The 21,059-nt window shown below is 37.1% G+C and overlaps 1 protein-coding gene across 2 annotated transcripts in view; it reads left to right on the top strand.

The window, feature by feature from the left end:
- Positions 1–3,256: 3,256 nt before the first annotated feature.
- Positions 3,257–21,059, top strand: part of GRM1 (glutamate metabotropic receptor 1) — a 415,558-nt gene continuing 397,755 nt past the window's right edge. For both annotated transcript variants that reach the window (XM_027850717.1, XM_027850718.1), the window contains exon 1: positions 3,257–4,209. In XM_027850717.1, the coding sequence (XP_027706518.1) occupies positions 3,447–4,209 (763 nt within the window). In that variant the 5' untranslated portion in view covers positions 3,257–3,446. The remainder of the gene's footprint in view (positions 4,210–21,059) is intronic.

Raw genomic sequence — 21,059 nt, 5'->3', positions numbered from 1 at the left:
ACTTTAGAGGCTATAATTTTCTCAGTCCATAAAATTATTGTTAATGTATTATAAATATACGGATGACTGCATCATTGAAGTGCTCCTGGCCAAATCCCATTCAGAGTTCACCTTAGTAGGGCGACATTATCCAAAATGGGAAAAGACAAATAAAATTTACATTGGAGAAAATGTATTAATGTCTGAAGCTTTGATCTACTGTAGTATTTTGTTGTGGCTTCAAGGAAAAAGTTTTCCTGAATTAGAAGAACACAATCTGTTCAGTCTCCCTGGACTAAGCAGCAGATGACCAATATCACCTTCTTAGGGGGACAGAAGATTATCTTTTGAGTTTCCTCCTGAAGTCCAAAGATGGCTCTACAATGACTCCTTCTTTCCTGGCTTTCCATGTTTCTTCTCCTAGCTTCCTGGATCACTATGACCATGGAATGGAAATCAAACAAATTCCTTTTAGATCCAGTTATTTTCTGAAAAACAAACAAACAAATGAAAAAGAAATGAAAATAACAACATCAACCACAACTACAAACCCCCATATAATCTACCATTTGGAGAATATTGGCAACACTATGATTTTAATTTTGATCAATGTTTCTGACTTCCCTTTATAAATTTTTATAGAAGTAACTGAAACCCATTTGTTGTTTCCCATTATGGTTGTTTTGGATTTTGTTATTGACATGAGCAAGTAGGCTATGAAATGACCCCACACTTTTATTCACATGCGCAGAATGAATTGAATGAGAGTGAACACACCAACACTGGTTCTTGTCTTCTTATAAGTTGGACACATTCTGTGCATCCAACAGAGTTCCCAGAAGGATGGTGATCTAACTTCAACTTTCACACAATGAGCTGTAACACCCAGAGACCTGTTGGGGGTGATGCCAGCCTGAGAGGTATTTGGATAAGTGTTTTTCACTCCACTGTTTTCATGTGACCTGGCTTACTCATACTCAATTTAGTTACATCTTGACCTGAAAAAATACAGTCTAGATTTGTTTCTGTCTTCATTTGGTTTACCTCCTCTCTCTCAATCTCTCTGTCTGTCTGTCTGTCTCTTTCTTTCTCTCTCTCTCTTTCTCATACACACATGCACACAGAGTTACACACACACCACACACACACACACACACACACACACACACACACACCTCTCCCTCTCCTTTCCATTCAGTTTTCTTCCTGTATCTTATTCTGAAAAGCATAGGAAATATCTTCTGGATGCCCTCACATTTATTTACAATCTACATTCTTTAGTCAGATCTTGTCTTATTGGAGAGAAGACAATCTATTTGAGTAGTTAAAAGATATACAGAGAACATCCACAAAAAGCAGCATATGTACTTCCTTTCCCTACCAACTCACACCATTATTTATGTTTTGCTGTTTCATTAAGAAGCATAGAATAGTAAAAGGAATAAGAATTCTCTTTTCTTCTCAGTCTTATCTCCCATCCGCCTTCCACAAATGACTGATTTTTATGCATGAGATAATGGATGAGCCTTGGGTGACCTGTTTTTTTTCCCCCTTTTTTTTTCTTGCGGTAAAATTGTGTTGAAGAAAGAGGGCACTAGTGTACAGCCCATAGTCTATCATTACCATCCGACTGGATTTGTGCTAAAGCTTCTGTGAACGGGAGAGGTGCCACTGTCTGCTTTGACCAAGGAAGAACAGCACTATCTCCCAGATTCAGGTAAGGTTCAAGTTTAAATCTGCCAAATATGTCAAGGTTGATCTATAATATAGTAGTTAAAAGCTGTCTCCATGTGGCAGGCACAATTATAATCTCTTTGATTTTCTGCTTGGCACTAGATGCATGTTTATTTATTTTGGTCATGAAATCAGGGGAAGCGTTGAGACCCACTGGTTCCTTGGAATCATCTTCTTGCTTTTTCCTGCACTCGCTTCCCTCCTTTTCTTTATCTCTACACTCCCTTAACCCCTTTTATTTCCTACTTTCTCCTTGAGGAGAAATAGCCCCACTAAGGATAGCAGTGGGAGCCAACTTGAGCTCCGTTTGCTACTGAGAGTCTGTGACTCTATCTCCAAACCCATCCCCAGTCCGACTCTCTCTAAATTGGTTCAAAAGGAGCAAGAGAAGCCTCAGTGAAATTGGGAAGAGAGAGGAAAGGTGATGAGGTAAGGGGGTGTGTGTGTGTGTGTGTGTGTGTGTGTGTGTGTGTGTGCGTGCCGCTGCTGCTTTCTGGTGGTGGTAATGGGGGTGAACACAGGCGAGGAAGTTGAAGGAGAGAAGTGCACAGGGTTAATTCATTCCCTGAGTCCTGGTGACTGCAGGGAAAAGGTTGAAGCTGCTCAGTGCGCTGTCCAGTGTTCTGAAAGCAGCGGTAGGGTGCAGCTCTCCCACCAATGAATGCAACAGGAAACTATTGCTTTCTCCCTCTTATTTAAACTCTGCTGAACAAAACAGTCTCGACTAAGGTATGTACAAGACTCCCTCTGTCCCTTCTCTCAACTGCGCTAAACTATTTAATCTCTTCTAATCAGCCGAATCATCTTCACCTCTTCTTCCCTCAAAATCTGGTGAAAGGCTGGCTTCTCAGGAAAAGAAAAACCCAAAACACGATGACTTTCCCAGGCGTTGCCTTAGTAACTAATAAGGATTTTCCCCAAGCTTAAATTCCACACTTGGATTTAATCTTTCATCCTTTTTTCCCCCTCAGTTCAAAAAGTTTATGTAAATGGTACATTCTCTTCTCTCTTTGACCTTAAAAAAATGTTTCAATTTGCTTAGAAGAATTTCCAAATTTTCTCTCCTGAAAAAGTTGGTTTTCTTGAAATCAGAGTGAGAATAGGGAGGTGGACACAGCAACTAGTAGAAACTTCTGGATTGGACCACCTGGCAGGAAGAGGCATAAACAAAGACAACACCTTGAAAACTTTTTTGTTTGAACCAGTAGGAGACACAGAGTGAGAAGGTGAAAGTCAACCTTGAGACTAGATAGCTATGTCTATAAATCAGGCAAGATTGTTCAGAGCACTGGGGAAGAATAAGGATAACATTTCTCTAGCTGTCCTTGAAAATGGCCTGTAAAATTTCCCTCTGGTTGATACTGACATTTACCAAAATGAAAGGACTAAGAAATGATTAACATTCACTGACCATTTCTTCTAATCATAGTGTTTTTGTTTCTATTCTTGCCATACCCCTCCCCTCATTCCCCAGTAAGGCACAATTCCTGGCCACAATGACTCCAGCTGTGCCATCAATGCATTTACTTTGAGCCACCTCTGGAGAAGAAAGGTTCATATTTGTCTGAAAACGCCTCCAGTGAGTGGAGGTGTTGGTCGTGGAGGACGAGGAAGAAAAAGAGGAAGAAGAGGTGGGACGGAACTGTGGCTACTGCTGTATAGGAGACACTTAGGGGAGAGGTAACCAAAAGGAGAGAGAGAGGAAAACAAGAAACATCTCTGTATCCCCCACAATGTTCAAGAAAGAAGAATCTATCAAATTGGTCACCTGGATATGTATGGCATCATGCAATAAGATGATTGGGATGTTGTTGGTGCTTTTCCCAGCCATATTCTTGGAGATGACTCTTCTACCAAGGAGCCCTGGCAGGAATGTATTGTTGGTTGGGGGCTCCTCTCAGCGATCAGTGGCTAGAATGGATGGGGATGTCATTATTGGAGCTCTCTTCTCTGTTCACCATCAGCCACCGGCAGAAAAGGTGCCTGAGAGGAAGTGTGGGGAGATAAGGGAGCAGTATGGCATCCAGAGAGTGGAGGCCATGTTTCATACATTGGATAAAATTAACTCTGATCCCATTCTGCTGCCCAACATCACTCTGGGCAGTGAGATTAGGGATTCCTGCTGGCATTCATCTGTTGCACTGGAGCAGAGTATTGAGTTCATTAGGGATTCTCTGATTTCTATTCGTGATGACAAGGATGGGACCAATCGATGCCTGCCTGACAATCCATCTCACCACCCTGGCCGCACTAAAAAGCCCATTGCAGGTGTGATTGGTCCTGGTTCCAGCTCAGTGGCCATACAAGTTCAGAACTTACTTCAGCTCTTTGACATCCCCCAGATTGCTTATTCAGCCACAAGCATTGACCTCAGTGACAAAACTTTGTACAAATATTTCTTGAGGGTAGTTCCTTCAGACACGTTGCAAGCCAGAGCTATGCTTGACATAGTCAAACGTTACAATTGGACCTATGTCTCCGCTGTCCACACAGAAGGTAGGGATTGCATTTGGAAAAGAAATGTACTGGGAATGCAAGGGCACTGTGGAATGTGGTCCAAAAATTGGCATCCAATTCCTTTCTTAACAGCTATCTTTGATAATACCTTCCCCTCTTTCTAATACCCATTCACCTAGGAAGGCAGGCAGGGCACACACACTCCCTCCCTTCTCCTTTCGTGAACTAAATATCATTTTCCTGTGGGGTAGTGGTTATTAAAAATCAACTAAACTCTTTAGGCAATTATTCCTGCAGTATGCAGTTATGTAACAAATCCTCACCCTTTCTGTAGTTGCAGGGGTGGTTTGCAAGACATTGTTTCACTCTCAGATAATTAGCTAAAATTACAAATCTGAAGGATGTGTTTTTCAAAAAGAAAACATTGACCCATGAATTGGACTTGAAAGCTTCAGCTGCCTTGAACAACTGAAGCTTTTTTCCTGCCCCCATCAGCACTGTTCCCATGGCACAAACTTATTTAGGTATGTAGGAGTAAGACAGTCTCCTCCATCAACCAGTCAGATCCCTATGCTGTTAATTCTCATACTTTCAAAATATCTTCTTAGAAGACTTTACATAAAATGAAAAATACTTTGCTGATGTAAATATCAGGGTGTTATTTAAAAAATTTAAAAGGGAGATAATAACCAGAAGGTAACACCTTTATTTTTTCCCACAGACTTAGAGGCTTGCATTAGCAAAATAATTGGTTTTAGTAGATATTTTCATACTCCATATATCTCTGCCTATACACAACTATTGTAGGTCAGATGTGGAAGGTACCTTAACGATCATCTACTCCAACCCCCTTCTTTTATAGGTGAAGAGACTTGGGTTCACAAACACTAAATTAACCATGTTTGGGACAGCACAATGCATATACAGATATATAGAAATGAATCTTTGGTAGATTGTTGGAATTTAATTCTTAAAATCAGACACTAGTAAAAAGAAATTAAATGATGAAGGCATTATGTCTTTAAGTTATATAGGTCCAATGGTTGTTATATAATTATCAATGTAATACCGAGCAGTATTAAATGGCTTTTTAATATATTGATTGGAGAAATCAACAAGTTTGATTAAATGGAGCAGCTGTAAGGTAATTTTCAATAAAAATGAATAACTCCATTTCTAATGGCACTAGTACTTTCACCACAAACATACACAATCTCTCCCCCTCTCTCTTCACACATAATTATATGCATATATATTTATATATACACACATACATATGCGTGTGTGTGATAATCTATGTTATTATTCAATCTTTATTTATGGAAGATACTTTGAGCTACATTATTGTGACCTTTCACCAACTCATTTTTTTGAATCTTGATTTTTAAAAAATATAACTCCACGTCTCATGTTTATCTGAGATGCAAACATCTAAGCCTCATCTCAAATATATGTCTTTTGTACTCTTTATTAATATTTCACATAATTTCCTTTGGTACTTAAATAGTCCAAAAGCACATGTTACAAACATATATACTATAGTTGAATAAAAGAAAACTTTCATACAGGAAAATGGTAAAATCTAGGGTGAATGGGATTAGTTCACTTCATTTAAATATTAAGTGGGCTGTTTTCCTACTTAAGCATGTCCATAGATCATTGATATTTGGAATTCTGTACTTTCTTACAGGGAAAAATTAAATCATTATTGTGGGGTAGTGTGATTTTTTTCCATGTAACATTATTTTCAGGGAAGGGAATGAAGAATGAACTTTCTATTTGTTTCTCAGTGGAATCATTGTGTCAAAGAATGTCTATACTTGGGTGTTATGTGACACCCAGAATTATATGTTTGGAAAAATGGCCTGGAACTAGGTCTGTTAATTTTGTTCAGAAAGGGCTCATATTAAATTCCTGTTGTTGTTTGAGTTTGGGTTTGTTTGGTGTCTTTCTGTTGGTGACTTGCAATGCCAGGGATGACTTCTAAAAATAACTGCATTAACCATTTGAGACTGTGCTATGTTAATAACTCCACATCATACTTGATGTGGCTTTTGTTTCATTGTGAAGAGTTTATATCAGTAGTGCCATGCCTACTTATGTATAATTTCTTACTCTTTCTTAAAGTAAGTTGTTTCTTCTGCTGACCTATCCAGCCCAGGAATTGAAATTGCCTTTATTTTCTTTTAGATGTAGAGCATTCTCTCTGCCTATGCCCCAGTTGTAAGGTCAGTCTTTCCAGGGTGCTTCTTCCTTGTTGTTCAGGGATCTACATGAGATTAGAGAGAAGTATAGCTTCCTCAGTCATTGAGTCCTCCTAAATCCTTGTCTAGACTGACTATGACATCTACTCTATAATGTCAATGTGACCTGTTAGAAAGCAATTAAAAGCACACATTAGTTTTGTCTGTCTCACTCAAGGAAATTCACTGGGAATGTCTTCTGAATTTATGGGATATTAATAGTCTCAAGTGTGGGATTTCTGGGATGCAGACCTCTTCCTCCCCCTGCCTCCAATCATTTACTTCCTCAGATTCTTCTTCTATAATAGATTTCTTTTCAATATTCTCTATTTTGGCAAATCTAGAGAACATGCCTAACAGCAAACAAATGCAGAGTTTAGTAATTAGCCTAGGGAAATAAGTCTCAACCCCTTCCCTACCTCCATCCTAAAGCTGATTGGTTGATTTTTAAAATCCTGGGTGGTCTCTCTGAATACCTAAGATTTTTCATATTCTTTCTTTTTTTTTCTTTTTTTACTAATTACATTTCATCACAAACTCTGAAGTACTTTGTATTGGGGTTTATATTGTATATTAATTTCTATCTTGCCTTTTTTGCTGTCCTTTGTGATGCTCCTATATTTGAATTATACTACCAGCCTCTATTCTTACCATAGTAGAGAACTATCAACATAGATATGGCTTTCCCCATAGCTCTTCACCTATTTCTGAATAGATGTACATAATATGAGCTTGCAGCTAACAATCTGGCTAATAATTTAAAACTATTTTAAAAATGATAATGTAGCAAGAATAGGAAGAAAACACTTTGAATTTCAACATTTCCTTTAAACGAATTTTTATTTTTTGAGATGTTTTTCATGTGAATTTTAAATTTCATTTTATTTTTCAACTAATAAAGATTTAATTTATCTTCTCTCCATCTCCCAGTTTAAAAAAAAGAAGAAAAAGAAAATTCTTGTAACAAATATGGATAGCCTAGCAAAACAAATTCTCACAGTTATCTATGTTCAAAAATATGTCTCATTCTATATCTTGAATCCAATCTCTTTCTGTGTGTCAGGAGGTTGGTAGCATAGACCATTAGTTCTCTAGAACCATGGTTGCTCATTGCATTGATCAAAGATTGCCATGTCTTTCAAAGTTATTTATCTTTGCATTTTTTTATTGTATAAATTATTTTTCTGTTTCTGCTTGCTTCACTCTGAATCATATAAACCTTTCCAGGTTTCTCTGAACCCATTCCTTTCATCATTTATTATAGCACAATAGCATTCCATCACTTTAATTTACTATAATTTGTTATACAATAATTTTTAAGCATGTCCTATGTACAAGGTACTAGACTACATGCTGAGGAATACAAGGATGAAACAAGAGGTAGTAAGCAGAGTGGCACTAACATTGGACCCAGAGTCAGAAGACTAAGGTTTCTGTTTTGGTTCTGACACTTACTGATATCTGACCATGGCCAAATTACTTCTCTGAGTCTCAGATTCCTCATCTATGAAATGGGTGTAATAATGCTTACTCTACTTACCTTAAAGGGTAGTCATGAAGAAATCAATTTTTAAACATAAAAGCATCAAATAAAATGTATTTATGGTATTAGTATTTTATTTTTCAGTTGAATCTGGCTTACAGACCATTTTGCATGAGTACTTTACAATCATCTCCTTCTGAAATATAAACTTCTTGTTCATTCAATAAGTATCTAGAAATACAACTTTCTGAACTGATACAAATGGATGACCCATTTCATAGTTGTTTGATTACCATTTTATTATTAATTCAATTCAATAGCTCAGAAAATCTGATATAAAATCATTGTAATCCTCTGGAGTCTATTGTCCAAATATATTAGAAGTACCTTTCATTGGGATGGAATGTTCTTGGTGAGTGGATTGTAATAATTTTATTAATATTTGTCATTATTATTGAAAACCTTATGAGTAGGGTTGACTATGTATTAATTTCAGATTATTTCGACACTCTACATACTAATTTAAGACATGTAGTAGGATTGCAAAGAATGTTATTGATTGATTGAATATTAAATGAAGTATTTAAGGGACGGGTTGAATAGCAGGTAAACATGGAATCAGTAAAGCAAGGAAGTGACCAAACAGACTTTCACTCTACTCTGTAATAAGCTGCTCACCTGGAATCTAAGCCTTTACAATATGCTAAACAGAGAATACCAAAATAGCCCACTTCTGTGGTAAATAGCTCAGCCAAAGACGCTGTGTTCTATCTTTATGATGAAAAGCAGGTTTCACATCAAAAGGCAAACTCCTCATTTCAAAAGGTTGAAGACAACGGTACTTAAAAATAATTTTGGCTGGTTACACTGAAAGTCTTCTTTGGATCTGTAGCATTTGCATTAGATTATGAATAGATAATTTTTCGCTTACTTTCAGCTCTTGCCTCTCCTTGTTTTGTTTTGAGGTAATCGCTGATTGAACACTTACTAGCATCCTTGTACATCCTTTCTGAAAGTGGTCTATGTCAGTGGCACTGTTGTCAGTATAACAAAACCTCACTTGTGCTGTGTGTTTTAAATGCTTGCACATAAAAACAAAACAAAAGAAAATTCAGCAGCAACAATGAAAGATACTGACATTCATGTATGGATTATATTATATTTTATTTTCCTTCTCCACTGAAGTTCCACCCCTTCTTTGATGCTACTAGATGATTGAGAAGAAACATGTACTTCATTAAACCCATAGGCATTAAAAGGGAAACACTTTCTATTTTAAACAGACAATTTGACAAGCGTTGCCTAATGCTTGTCACACATAGAACCATTTTTGTTTATTACACACATTTTGATCAATTTCATTTCTGAAAGTGGTTGTGCTTCTTATATCCATTTGAATTTGGCCTTTTGTACAGCTGTCCTCCATCCCATTTATTGTAAATACTTTACAGGTACAGTTGTACTTTTTGTTATTAGGGCCCTCTTGATCCAATGTAATGACTATTTTGTAAGCTCCTGAAGACAATGGCCATGTCCCATTGTCTTTTGGGAACATTCTTCTGCATATTGCAGACACAATTTGCTCAACTGAACTCAATTGAATCAATGGAATAGCTTTCCCCAACTTTTTTTTTGCATCTCTAAAGACATATCCATCTTACCAACAAACTGTTTTTTATACTCTTTCTTCTCTTTTACCAGAATGGCATCTCTGTATCTTGTACCTTAAGGTGCAGATATTACTGGAGTCACACAGCTCTGCATAATATACATAACATGATTTCCTTAGAAATGTTTGCTTCCCTTTCAAGCAACCAATATCCTGAAATTTAGAGAGCTGAAACTTTAGAGATAGGCTCAAACATCTCTAGTTTTCTTAGGGAGAACAACCATAGCTTCTGAGTTTCAAGAACAAGTATGGTCCTAGTCAGAGCATATGGAGTCCTTTAAAACAGATCACCTGTATTTTGAGTCAACGTCAGGATGAATACAATTATCTTTCGTCATCACTTAAGCATATGTCTTTTCAAGTAAACAACTTTGCATACTAGAAGAGATCTTAAAAAGCTCAATCTAATAACCCCATACTCTCTTAATTTGTTAGAATTATTTTAAACATATTTTGATAATGATAGGATGAAATAACCACAGGGAAGAATCACCTGCTCATTTAAAAAACTTATTTATGAAAAGAGAAGGAGCATCCAGAGTTTTCTGTCCCCTGGAAACTCTATACTGTGGTCCAACATCATGGGAATTTACTTGAATTTCTTTGAAGCGATTTCTTTAATCACAGATGAGGAGAGACGGGGCTAGACAATTATATGGTACTCCATGCCCCAGGTATACATGATTATTTAGACCAGTGGTTCTTAATCTTTTTGTGTCATGGATTCCTTTGGCAGTCTGGGGAAGCCCATTGACCCCTTCTTATAATCATATTTTTTTAAATTCATCATTGAAGAAAATGCTAAATTTGCTAGAGGTTAGTGAAAATAAAGATGTAATTTTTCCCATCCAATTTCTTTTCTCCCTCCTGCCCCCAGAACTAGAGGATTTTATATTAATGTCTAGTGTCTCTAGGTTGAAGGTCAGGGATGATGGAAGTTAAAGAAAAGAAGCAATTTGTTATTTTTCTAGTTGATGTTAAGTGTCAAGATACCACCACTCCTTATTCTATACTCTGGCTAACAAGTACATCCTAGAGATAGATATGTGTGAGGTGAGACAGTGGAAAGAGTCCTAGACTTGGAGGCAGAATACCTGGGTCTTCCATTCACTAGTTTTGTGACTGTAGGCAAGTTTCTTAACCTTTGTTTCCTTACATATAATGGAATAAATATCAGAATAGCATCACCTAAGGTTGGTTAAAACAATTTATACAGTTGCACACTGTGTTAAATGTGCTGGCAAAAGTCATTCTTCTCTATTGCTAATCTGTATAAGGTTCCTTGTGTCTGAGTTCAACAAACCAGTCTCCTAGTCCTAGTAGATGATCCAGGCTGTTATGAGCAAAGTGCTTTGCAAACTACAATGTGCTATATAAATGTGAGTTATTACCCAATCTAATACTTTATCTACTGATGGATAATCTGAAGTTGTTCATTATAGTGATTCAGTGTATTTTATCATTTGTATTTTGTGAAGAGCAGAATAAGAAAATCAATAGACAAATTGCTGATAGTATGCTCAAGTAAAACTGCTTACCTGAAACTTCTAAATATAGAGTGGCAGAGAAAACTACTTACAAGTAACAAATAAAACTCACTCTTTCTTTACAAATCAACACTTTCCCCCCCATTTCATCACTGTCAACAGAAAGTGCCCTTTTTTCATGAACCCAAGTATGAATCCTAGATCTCTCATTTCTTTCTGTTTGTATGACCTTGGGCAAGTCCCTTAAGTCTCTGGACCTCAGTTTACTCATCTGTAAAATGAAGGAGTTGGACTAGGTGATTTCTAAGGAGACATCATATGGAACAGCAGAAAGGAGGCTGGATTTGGGATCAAAGGACTTCGGTTCAAATGTTAGTTTTTCTCTTTATTATCTATGGAGTTGCCCTGGGCAGGTCACTCAAACTCTATGTGCCTCAGTTTCTTTATCTGTAAAACAAGAGGAGGTCAGAATTAGCTGCCTAATCTAATATCCCCTCCATGGCAAAAGTGAAATCAAGTTGTTCGTACCATAGTAAAGTGTGTTTAATAGCAGACAAAGGACGCAATCTGCAAATCTAGCATAGGGAACACAAATACCTCACTCCAATTCTGCTCAAGTATTATTGCTGAGACAGCATCTCGAACTCTTGGCAATCAAATCTATGCTGCTGCCTCTTCATAAAGGAGGTATACATAGGAATTGCTATGATGTCCAATGTTATAAGAAAGAAGGTGTTTCTATGCATGTTAAAGACACCAAAAGATATTATTTTTGTAGTCATAGAAAAGTTTCCTAATGCTAAGTATGAAGAAGGATTCAGATCTCTATCTGTAAAATTGGGATGATATATATCATACCTCTGACACAGGGTTGTTTTGAAGGTCAAATGTGGTCATTTATGTAAAATGCTCTTCAAACCTTAAATGGAACAGGTCAAAAGTTCCTGTGCCAATCAGCAGTGGGATTGCTCATATGAATAACCACTTTGCTTCTAGTCTGGGCAACATAGGGATAACTAGTCTTAAAACAAAACAAAAACAAAAACCCACAGTCCTGGAGAAAGCCACTATCCTTGCTGATTGGTTCCTTGGCAAATATATGTCAGCTATCCTTAACTGGGACTTCTTGAATCGCAGAAGTCTTTTCATTCATCTCTAGTGTAGTACTCACAGGTATTCTTTCATACGGTTTTCTTCTTAAGCCTTCAGCTCTAATTGTTTCTTCCTCTCAATCATTTCTTCTTTTTTCTCTTGTATCAGGGAAAATGTTAACTCTTTCTCTCTCTCTTTCCAAGGCTAACCCTTCTACCTGTATCTTGGATCTCACACCTTTCTGTGTCATGCTTAACCTAGCTCCATCAATCATCCCTTTGCTCTCATACATTGTCAGTTTCTCTCTACAGGCTACCTCTGAATCTAAAAATCAGTTCAGGTCTCATCTTTTAAAAAAACTTTTTCCGTTGTTTCTGCTACCCTTTTAAGCTGTCATTCTGTATTTATCTTACCCTTTAGTGACAAGCTTCTAGAAAGTGTAGTCTGTATTGGTTGTTTTATTTCCTCACAACCCACTCACTAAAACCCACAGACTAGAAACACAGAACTTTACAGTTGGAAGAGGGATCTCCAGTACCATCCAGTTCAATCCTAGCCTGAAAGGAATCACCACACAGCCAAAACAATGACCATTTAGCCTATGCTATAAGTCTTTTCATTCATCTCTAGTATATTACTAATGGTGGTGGTGGGGAACCCACTAGCTCCTTAAGCAGCTCATTTCACTTTTGGATGGTTTTAATTATTCGGAGGTTTTTCCTGATGTCAAGTTTAAAATTGCCTTCTGCTTTCCAATTTCTAAATGTTGCTCCTGATTCTACCCTCTAGGGCCAAGCAGAACATCTCCAATCTTTATTCCATGTGATAGCCCTTTTATTACAATCTTTCTGAGATGTCCATTTTCCGGGTTAAACATTTTCAGTTCTAGCAACTGAATTTCTTATGAGAAGGACTCAAGGTCCTTTACCATCTTGATTTCCCTCCTCCAGACATTCTCCACTTAAACAATTATTAAACACTAATTTATTAAGCACCTACCATATGTCAGACATTATGCTAGACATTGAGGAGAAAGATCATGAGAGGATTCCTGGCTTCAAGGGATTTAGAATCTATTAGGGTGAATAACATAGATAAATATATGTATGTATGTATGTATATATGTATGTATGTATATATGTGTGTGTGCATGCATAGTAATTTGCATGGATGTGCACTGATAGCTGGAAGGATAAGGGAAAGTCTTGTAAAGGAGATGGAACTTGAGCTGCATTTTGAAGGAAGCTAGGGATTCTCAGAAACACATGTGAAAAAGGAATGAATTTCAGATATAGGAAACAGCCCATGCAAAGTCATGGAGATGGGAGAGAGGAGATAGAACTCTATATATAAGAAACAGAACATAGATTTTGAATGGATTTAAATGCCAAACAGAGGAACTTGTATTTTATCCTAAAAGCAATAGGGAGTCAGATTTTCTGAACAGAGAGGTGACATGGTCATGTCTGTGTCTTAGGTATATCACTTTGGGAAGTATGTGAAGTAGTATTGCTGAAAGGAGAAACCTGACACATGAAAACTTATTAGGAAATCATTATAATAGGTCAGGCCAGAGATGATGAGACAATGAGAATGGAGAGAAGGACACATATGTGCAAGATATATTGTAGGTACTGTAGAATCAATGAGATTGTGCACCTGATTAGGTGTAGGAGTGAAGGAGAGTGAAGCATCAAGGTTGACACTAAGATTTCAAACTGTGGTGACTGGAGGAATAATGGTATCCTTAGCAGAAATAGGGCATTGAGGAGAGGAATCTTTTTTTGGGGGCGGGGGGAGAGTGGAAGGGAGATAATGAGGTATGTTCTGTACGTACTGAATTTGAGAAGCCGATATATCATTCAGTTAAAAATGTCCAAAAGGCAGAATAGTTGCTCAGGAGAAATTCTGAGGATAGATAGTTCTGGGATACATCTTACAGAAATGATCATTAAACCCAGCAGAGCTGAGATCATTTAGAAAAAGGAAATAGAGAAAGAAGAGAAGAAAACCAGGGAAAGAATCTTGCCACAGTTAGATAGTTGGACATGAATGATGTTCCAACAAAGGAGATTGAAAAAGAGTTGTCAGACACGTAGAAAGAGAATCAAGAGAGAAAGTGTGGTATCCTGAAAATCCAAGGGAGGAGAGGGTGAGTTAGCAGTGTCAAATCCTGCAAAGAGATCAGGAAAAATGAAAATCATTAGATTTGGCAATTAAAGGTCATTGGTTACTTTGAAGAAGTTTCAAAACTTTGAAGTTTTAGTTGAGTGACGCAGTCAGCAATTAGATTGCAAGGGACTGAGAAGTGAGTGAGAGAAGAGTAAATGGAACCAAAATATGAAAAACTTGCTAGGAGTTTAACTGTGAAGGGAAGGAGAACTATGGGATGAAGGGTTAAGGGGATAGTAGGGTCAAGTGAAGGTTTTTTAAGGATAGAGAAAATGCGGGTGTGTTTGCAGGTGTTAGAGAAGAACCCAGGGAGACTGCAAATTAAAGAGAAAGGGGTACTGGTTGTGGGAACATCTTCTGGAGTGCACAAGGTGGAACGGGATCAAGGATGAAAGTAGAGTAGCTGGTAATGGTGAGGAGGATGATAACCTTTTCACCAGAGGCTGGAGTCCAGTGGTAGACAACAGGGGATGGTAAGATATCACAGCGTTTTGAGATGTAGAGTGGAACAGGGAAGAGGGAACTCACAGCAAATGGCTCCATGTCATGTCTCTGATAAGGAAGTGGGAAAAGGGACACAGTGGTGTGGGAGGCTTGAGAACGAAAGGTTTGAAACAGTGACTGTAAGAAGTGTGTTAGAGAGTCCATTATGGAAGAGTAAAAGAATGGCCTTCTTGCTTTAATGACCCACTTAAATTACATAACATAAATTTGTAGTGGACCCAGACTATGGTTTTGCAACTTCATCTAGGATTTTCCACTTTGAAACTTGTAGTTAGGGACAAGGAGGGAAAGGAACTAGGGAACTGGTTTAGGATCAGAGCAAGGTGTTTTTGTGTGCCTGGCAATAGACCACAATAGTCAGAATGAGAACTAGAATCTCAATTTCCTAATTCCCTCGGTTATATTGCTACTCCCATACTAATGAATTCTTTATATGTAGTTCTGCCCTTATACATGACCTCCATACTTTTGCTCCTTCTGTCCTCTATATTTGAAATGTTCTCTTCCATATTCATTTACTGAATTCTTACTTATACTTTAAATTCTAGGGCAAATAACAACTCCTTCTTGAAGTCTTCCCTGATCACTCCTCTGGGTAATATGATGGTAGTTATTTGTTATGTACTTCTCTGTGTAAGAGCACTGGATTTGGAATCAGGAGACCTATGATTGAGTTCTGGCTCTTATACTTATTAGCTGTGTGGCCATAGGACAATCATTTAGACCTGATCAAGCCGCAGTTTCCATATAAAAATGAAGACAATAATGCCATTATGACCCAATTCACAAGATGATTATGATAACATTCTTTGTAAATCTTAAAATATGACATGAATATGAACCAGAAGGAATTCATTATATTTTATGATTATTGATGCATCTTATTTACAAACTAAAATTATAAACTATGAGGGCAGGGACTGTGCCTTATTTAAACCCCAGAGGCTAGCATGATGCTTTTCACAAATTAGAGACAATAAATATTTGTTGAATTGAATTGAGTTTAATTATTACATTTCTACTATGTGCAGAAAGATGTGTAGATACAATGGGAAAAATACAAAAATTAAGAAGACAAGGTCTGAATCCCAAGGAGTTTACTACTGGGGAAAAAGACATAAAAATAATTTTAACACAAAGATGTACAAGCACATAGAATAGAGTAGAGAGCCTAGAATTTAGAATCAGGACATCTGTGTTTGAATAAATATTGTGCTATGAATTCATTTCTGACTAGGGAGTTGGAGAAGGCTTCCTGGAAGAAGTAGCATTTGAGATAGAGCTTGAAGGCTCTCAATGGAGAAGAATTTCAACTGGTGAAGCGTAGGAAGAGAAGGAAGGGAAGAGTAGGGGACTGCAATTCCAAGCATAGGACACAGTACAGACAAAGACATGGAGGTGGGGAAATATATGATATGCAATTAGGACAGTGAGTAGTATAGTTTGGTTGGAACATTTTAAAAGAGGATGCCTGGAGAGGACAATGAATTAATCTTTAATAATGCAATGTCAAGTATGGAATACCTGGATAGATAAGAGGTTTTGGGGTAGAGGGACCAACTAGGGCCTTCTAGGACTCTATAGATCGTACTCTATTCTATCTACTAATTAGTTTATCTCTATCCCTTAACCCTGAATCTCAATTACATATTTTCCTGACTTCTTCATCTTTATCTCCCCTTTTCCCTAGATGCTGCTTCAGAGATTTTGCTTCTTGGCAGACTTGGTCACTCACTTTGGCTCTTAGCCCCTGGCTCTGGTAGAGCAGGGCTCCTCCATCCCTTTTTGATATAAGGCTGATTGCTCATCATATTTTCCTTAGCAAGCTACAAGAATAAATAGAATGGCTGTATTTATAACCTTCTTGAACCAAAGCCCCATGCAGGTTACCCATTCCTGAAATGGGTATTGATTTAGGTAGAGAAAGGGATTTGAATTTGATGGAATGTTAAGAAATGTGAACTGAGGGAGTTAACAATGCACTAACCTTTTATAACCATGGGTATGGATTGAAGTTCAGGTATGTTATAAAGAAGACAGTGATATATTGGCGGCATCAATGAACTAGTAGCTGGAATTTTTCTAAACCTACTCATACTCATTGTATTGTTGGTGTTAAAGGTTATGGGAAAATGGTTCATGCACCCAGTATGTGTGGAAAGCGCTTTCACCTCAGCACACAGAGCAAGGAAATTAATAGAGAGCATTTTACTTCTTTTCCTTTTATAAAGTTTTCTCTGTGTTGTAGCAATCAGGGAGAAACTTAGATTTTTCACCACCTGAAGTCAAAGTTGTATGAGTCAGATTAGCTAACAGAATTGACTTGATTTTTCATATCTTCCAAAGAAAGTTATCATGTTTGCACTTCATGTTGGTGATAAATAATCAGTGATTTTAGTATTCCTTGGAACTGTCGTACTTATAGCCATGTTATATATGCAATAGAGTAGAAGAGCAGGTTTTGGAGGGAGAGGAATAATAGCTAATGATTGCTAGCATTTATATAGCCCCTAGTATGTGCCAGGCACTGTGCTAAGCACTTTGCAAATTTTGTCTCATTTGAAGACCACAGTATCATAGAAATTCAGAACTGAAAGATCTTCAGAGACTGCTTTGTTCAACCCCTAACTGTGCAACCTGCTACAATGCAACCACCAGTAAGTTATCCAGCTTTTGTTTGAAAACTTCTAATGAAGGGCAGCCCACTACCTCCAGAGGCAGGCCAGTCTACTTTGGGATAGCTGTAATGTTTAGGAAGTTCCCCTTTATAAGCCTAAATCTACCTCTCTATAACTTCTAGCCTTTGGTTCTGATTATGTCTTGCGGGACCAAGATGAATAAGTCTAATCCTTCTGCATGGCAGCGCTTCAGTCTTCATGAGCCCTTACATTTTCTCTTCCTCAAGCTAAATATTCCCAGTTTTTTCAACCAATCCTCATTTGTCAAAATCTCAGAGTTATTCACTGACTTGCCTATCTTTCTCTTGGACGTTACCAATCAATGTCTTTCCTAAAATGTGGCACCTAGAACTGAATACAATATTGCAGATGTGGTGAAGTATGACTCTAAATTCTCTCATTTTCTAGACTATATTTTTCTTAATTCGGTTTAAGAGAACACTGGTATTCTTGGCTGCCAAAACACACTGTTGACCCTTGTAAAACTTGTAGTCTACAAAAAACCCCTAGATTCTTTTTCAGATAAAATGCTGTCTAACCAGCATTGCCTCTTTTGTAATGTTGATTTTGAATCCAAGTATAAGATTTATTAAACTTCATCTTATTCATTTTGACCCAGTGTTCTAACCTATCAATTTTCTGTGTGCCTCGACTCTTATCTAATATATTAGCTATCCTTCACGATTTGCAAATTTGATAGCATTCAGTTTATCCAGTTTATTGTAAAAAAATGTTAAACAATATGAGGTCAAGGAGAGATCCCTGAGGTGTTCTACTAGAGTTCTTCCAAGCTGATATTGCACCATTGATGGGAAATACTTTTGCAGTACAGATGGCAAACAAGACTGTAGGATCGTAAATTTAGAGCTGGAGACGAGCTTCTCTATTTTATAGATGAGGACACTGAGGGCTAGAAACGTTAAGTGCCTTGCCCAGGATCAGATAGCTAATAAATGTGAGATTTTAATACAGATCTTCCTTACTCCAAGGCTATCCCTCTATCCTTTATAGTAGCTATTTTTAAACTTTTTGATCTCAGGACCTCTTTATATCATTAAAAAGTATAGAGAACCCCCAAAGAGCTTTTGCTTATATGGGTTATATCCATAGATATTTACTGTATTAGAAATGAAAACTTATTAGTATTATTATGAAAATAGTTTTAGTCTTATGGACCCTCTAAAATGATCTTAGGGACCCGGAAGGGATTCCCCAGACCACACTTTGAGAACCACTGCATTATACCATACAGAGAATTGTAATAGAATGTCTAGATAACATTTTTAATCTTGAAATCTTCATTAGCAATAAAAATAATCATTACTTGTATATCATGAATAAAATTATTCAGATAGATCATTAGTATCTATTTTTAAACTATTCAGGGTACTGTTAACAATGTTTCTATGCAGGTATAGAAGAGAGAAAACCTCACTTTTTTTCAAGTTTTTGTGATCTATGAATTTACTTGCAAGAGTTTTATAACTTTCAAATTCTACCAAAGCATAGAATGGAGTCTGATTCTCTTTTGATCAATTCCCTTTGAAGGACATTTTATTAACTTGTCTGTTATGTCAAAATAGTTATTGAATGAATGAGTGAATGTGTGTGGAGGAGAGGGGCTGAGTATAGGATTTGTGTGGATAGATTCTCTTCCTCTTTCCCTCATCATCTGCTTTTGTCTTCTTGTCTACCCTGCCAAAGCTGAGGAAGACAACATCATCATCATCATCATCAATCATCTTCATCATCATCATCATCATCATCATCATCATCATCATCATCGGAATTCACATAGCATTTTAAAGTCTGCAATGCACTTTACATTCACTATCTCACTTGAGCTTCACGGAAACCATGTGAGGTAGGTGCTATTATAATGCCCATTTTGCAGATGAGGCACCTGAGGGTCACAGAGCTAGTAAGTACTAGAGGTGAGTTTTGAACCTAGGTCTTCCTTCTCCAAGTTCAGTTTTCTGTGCACCATATCATACTTCTAATTTACTAGCCCTCTGTAACTTTGATTCTTTTCTATTATCACAAGTATTTGACATAAGACATTTGTGATTTTTCTTAGAATCTTGGTATAAATGACTTTAGACCCAGGATTGATCTTTGAGATCATCTAATCCCCTTATTTTATACATAATCCCAAATCCTCTCTCCAACCCCTCACAGGAAAAAAGTGGCTATAGATCTAGTCAGAGGACTTGGGTTCAAATCCCACCTCAAATGCTCACTTTCTGTGGGACCTCAGGTAAATCATTTAACCTCTTTTAGCTTTGCTTCTTTACCTGTAAAATGGGGGAGTTAGACTAGATGGCCTTTGACATTTCTTCTAGATCTGGATCTATGTTTCTATGATTGTCAATGACTGATTTGTGTCTTGATACTAATGCAGAAGGGGTTTGTTAGACTTTACTTAATTCTAAGTACAAAAGTAAACATGACATAATACTTGTATCACCCATATTAATTAGTATTGCTAAATACTAGTTCTATGTATGGTATAGTAGAAAAAGTAATAGACTTATAGTCGGAAGACCTACTTTGGCCTAAAACTATGCCACTTAATAGCTACGTGCCCATGGGTAAGTCACAGCCTCTCTGCGTCTATTTACCCATTTGTAAAATAGAAATAATAGTACTTATAGTTAGTCAACAAGCATTTATTAAGCACCTACTATGTGCCAGGCACACTGCTAACCATTAGGGTTACAAAGGAAGGCAAAAGACAGTTCTTGCTCTCAAGGTACTCATAGTCCAATGGAATATTGTACCTACCTTATAGGGTTGTTAGGAAAGTACCTTGTAAAGTTTAAATCACTATGTAAATTTGAACTTCTATTATTAAGTAGTTCAGATACTTTTCCAGTGTTCTTTAATTTATCCCCCATAACATTTCTTAGAGACTTGAGAAAAAGTGGAAGTGAAATATGATTTTACTAAGGGAATTGAGATTAAAGTCATGTCATGGAAGAACAAGAATAAACCTCAGCTCTCAATCTACTTGCTAAGGTGCTCATTAAATCACTGAGGCTTAGTGGAAACATGATAGATTGTCTTGGGAAATGAGCTACCTTTGTTCCATGGTTTGAAATACCTTGCTTAAAATTGTGAAAAAAAAAGCCCATTTTCTGTCTATTATACTAGAGCAATGCAACCGGAAAGTGGAAATTTTCCTGGAGTGGCAATTAATATTTCATTTGAAAATTGATGCCTTTTTTAAAAAAAAGATCCAATCAATTAATTTGGTAGGTTATCATTTTCTTCAAGCGTTTATGCTTTATTTTTAGGCAGTTCATTTGCCATCCTGCCTGGATACAAAGGGGTTTGTTATTAAACCTCTGACAGCCCCTTCTAATATTGTGTTTTGTAACAGAGTGTCTTACACACATTTTTGGATGCAGTCAATGTGGGAATTTGTTATGCTTGGCCATAATTATTTGTTATAAGGGTTTTGCAAGGGACTTTCTTTCTTCCTTCTTTCCTTCCTTCCTTCCTTCCTTCCTTCCTTTCTTTCTTTCTTTCTTTCTTTCTTTCTTTCTTTCTTTCTTTCTT

Source organism: Vombatus ursinus, unplaced genomic scaffold (assembly GCF_900497805.2).
Source record: "Vombatus ursinus unplaced genomic scaffold, bare-nosed wombat genome assembly UNPS02009132.1, whole genome shotgun sequence".
Taxonomy (NCBI): Eukaryota; Metazoa; Chordata; class Mammalia; order Diprotodontia; family Vombatidae; genus Vombatus; species Vombatus ursinus.
This window is presented reverse-complemented; position numbering and strand designations above follow the sequence as displayed.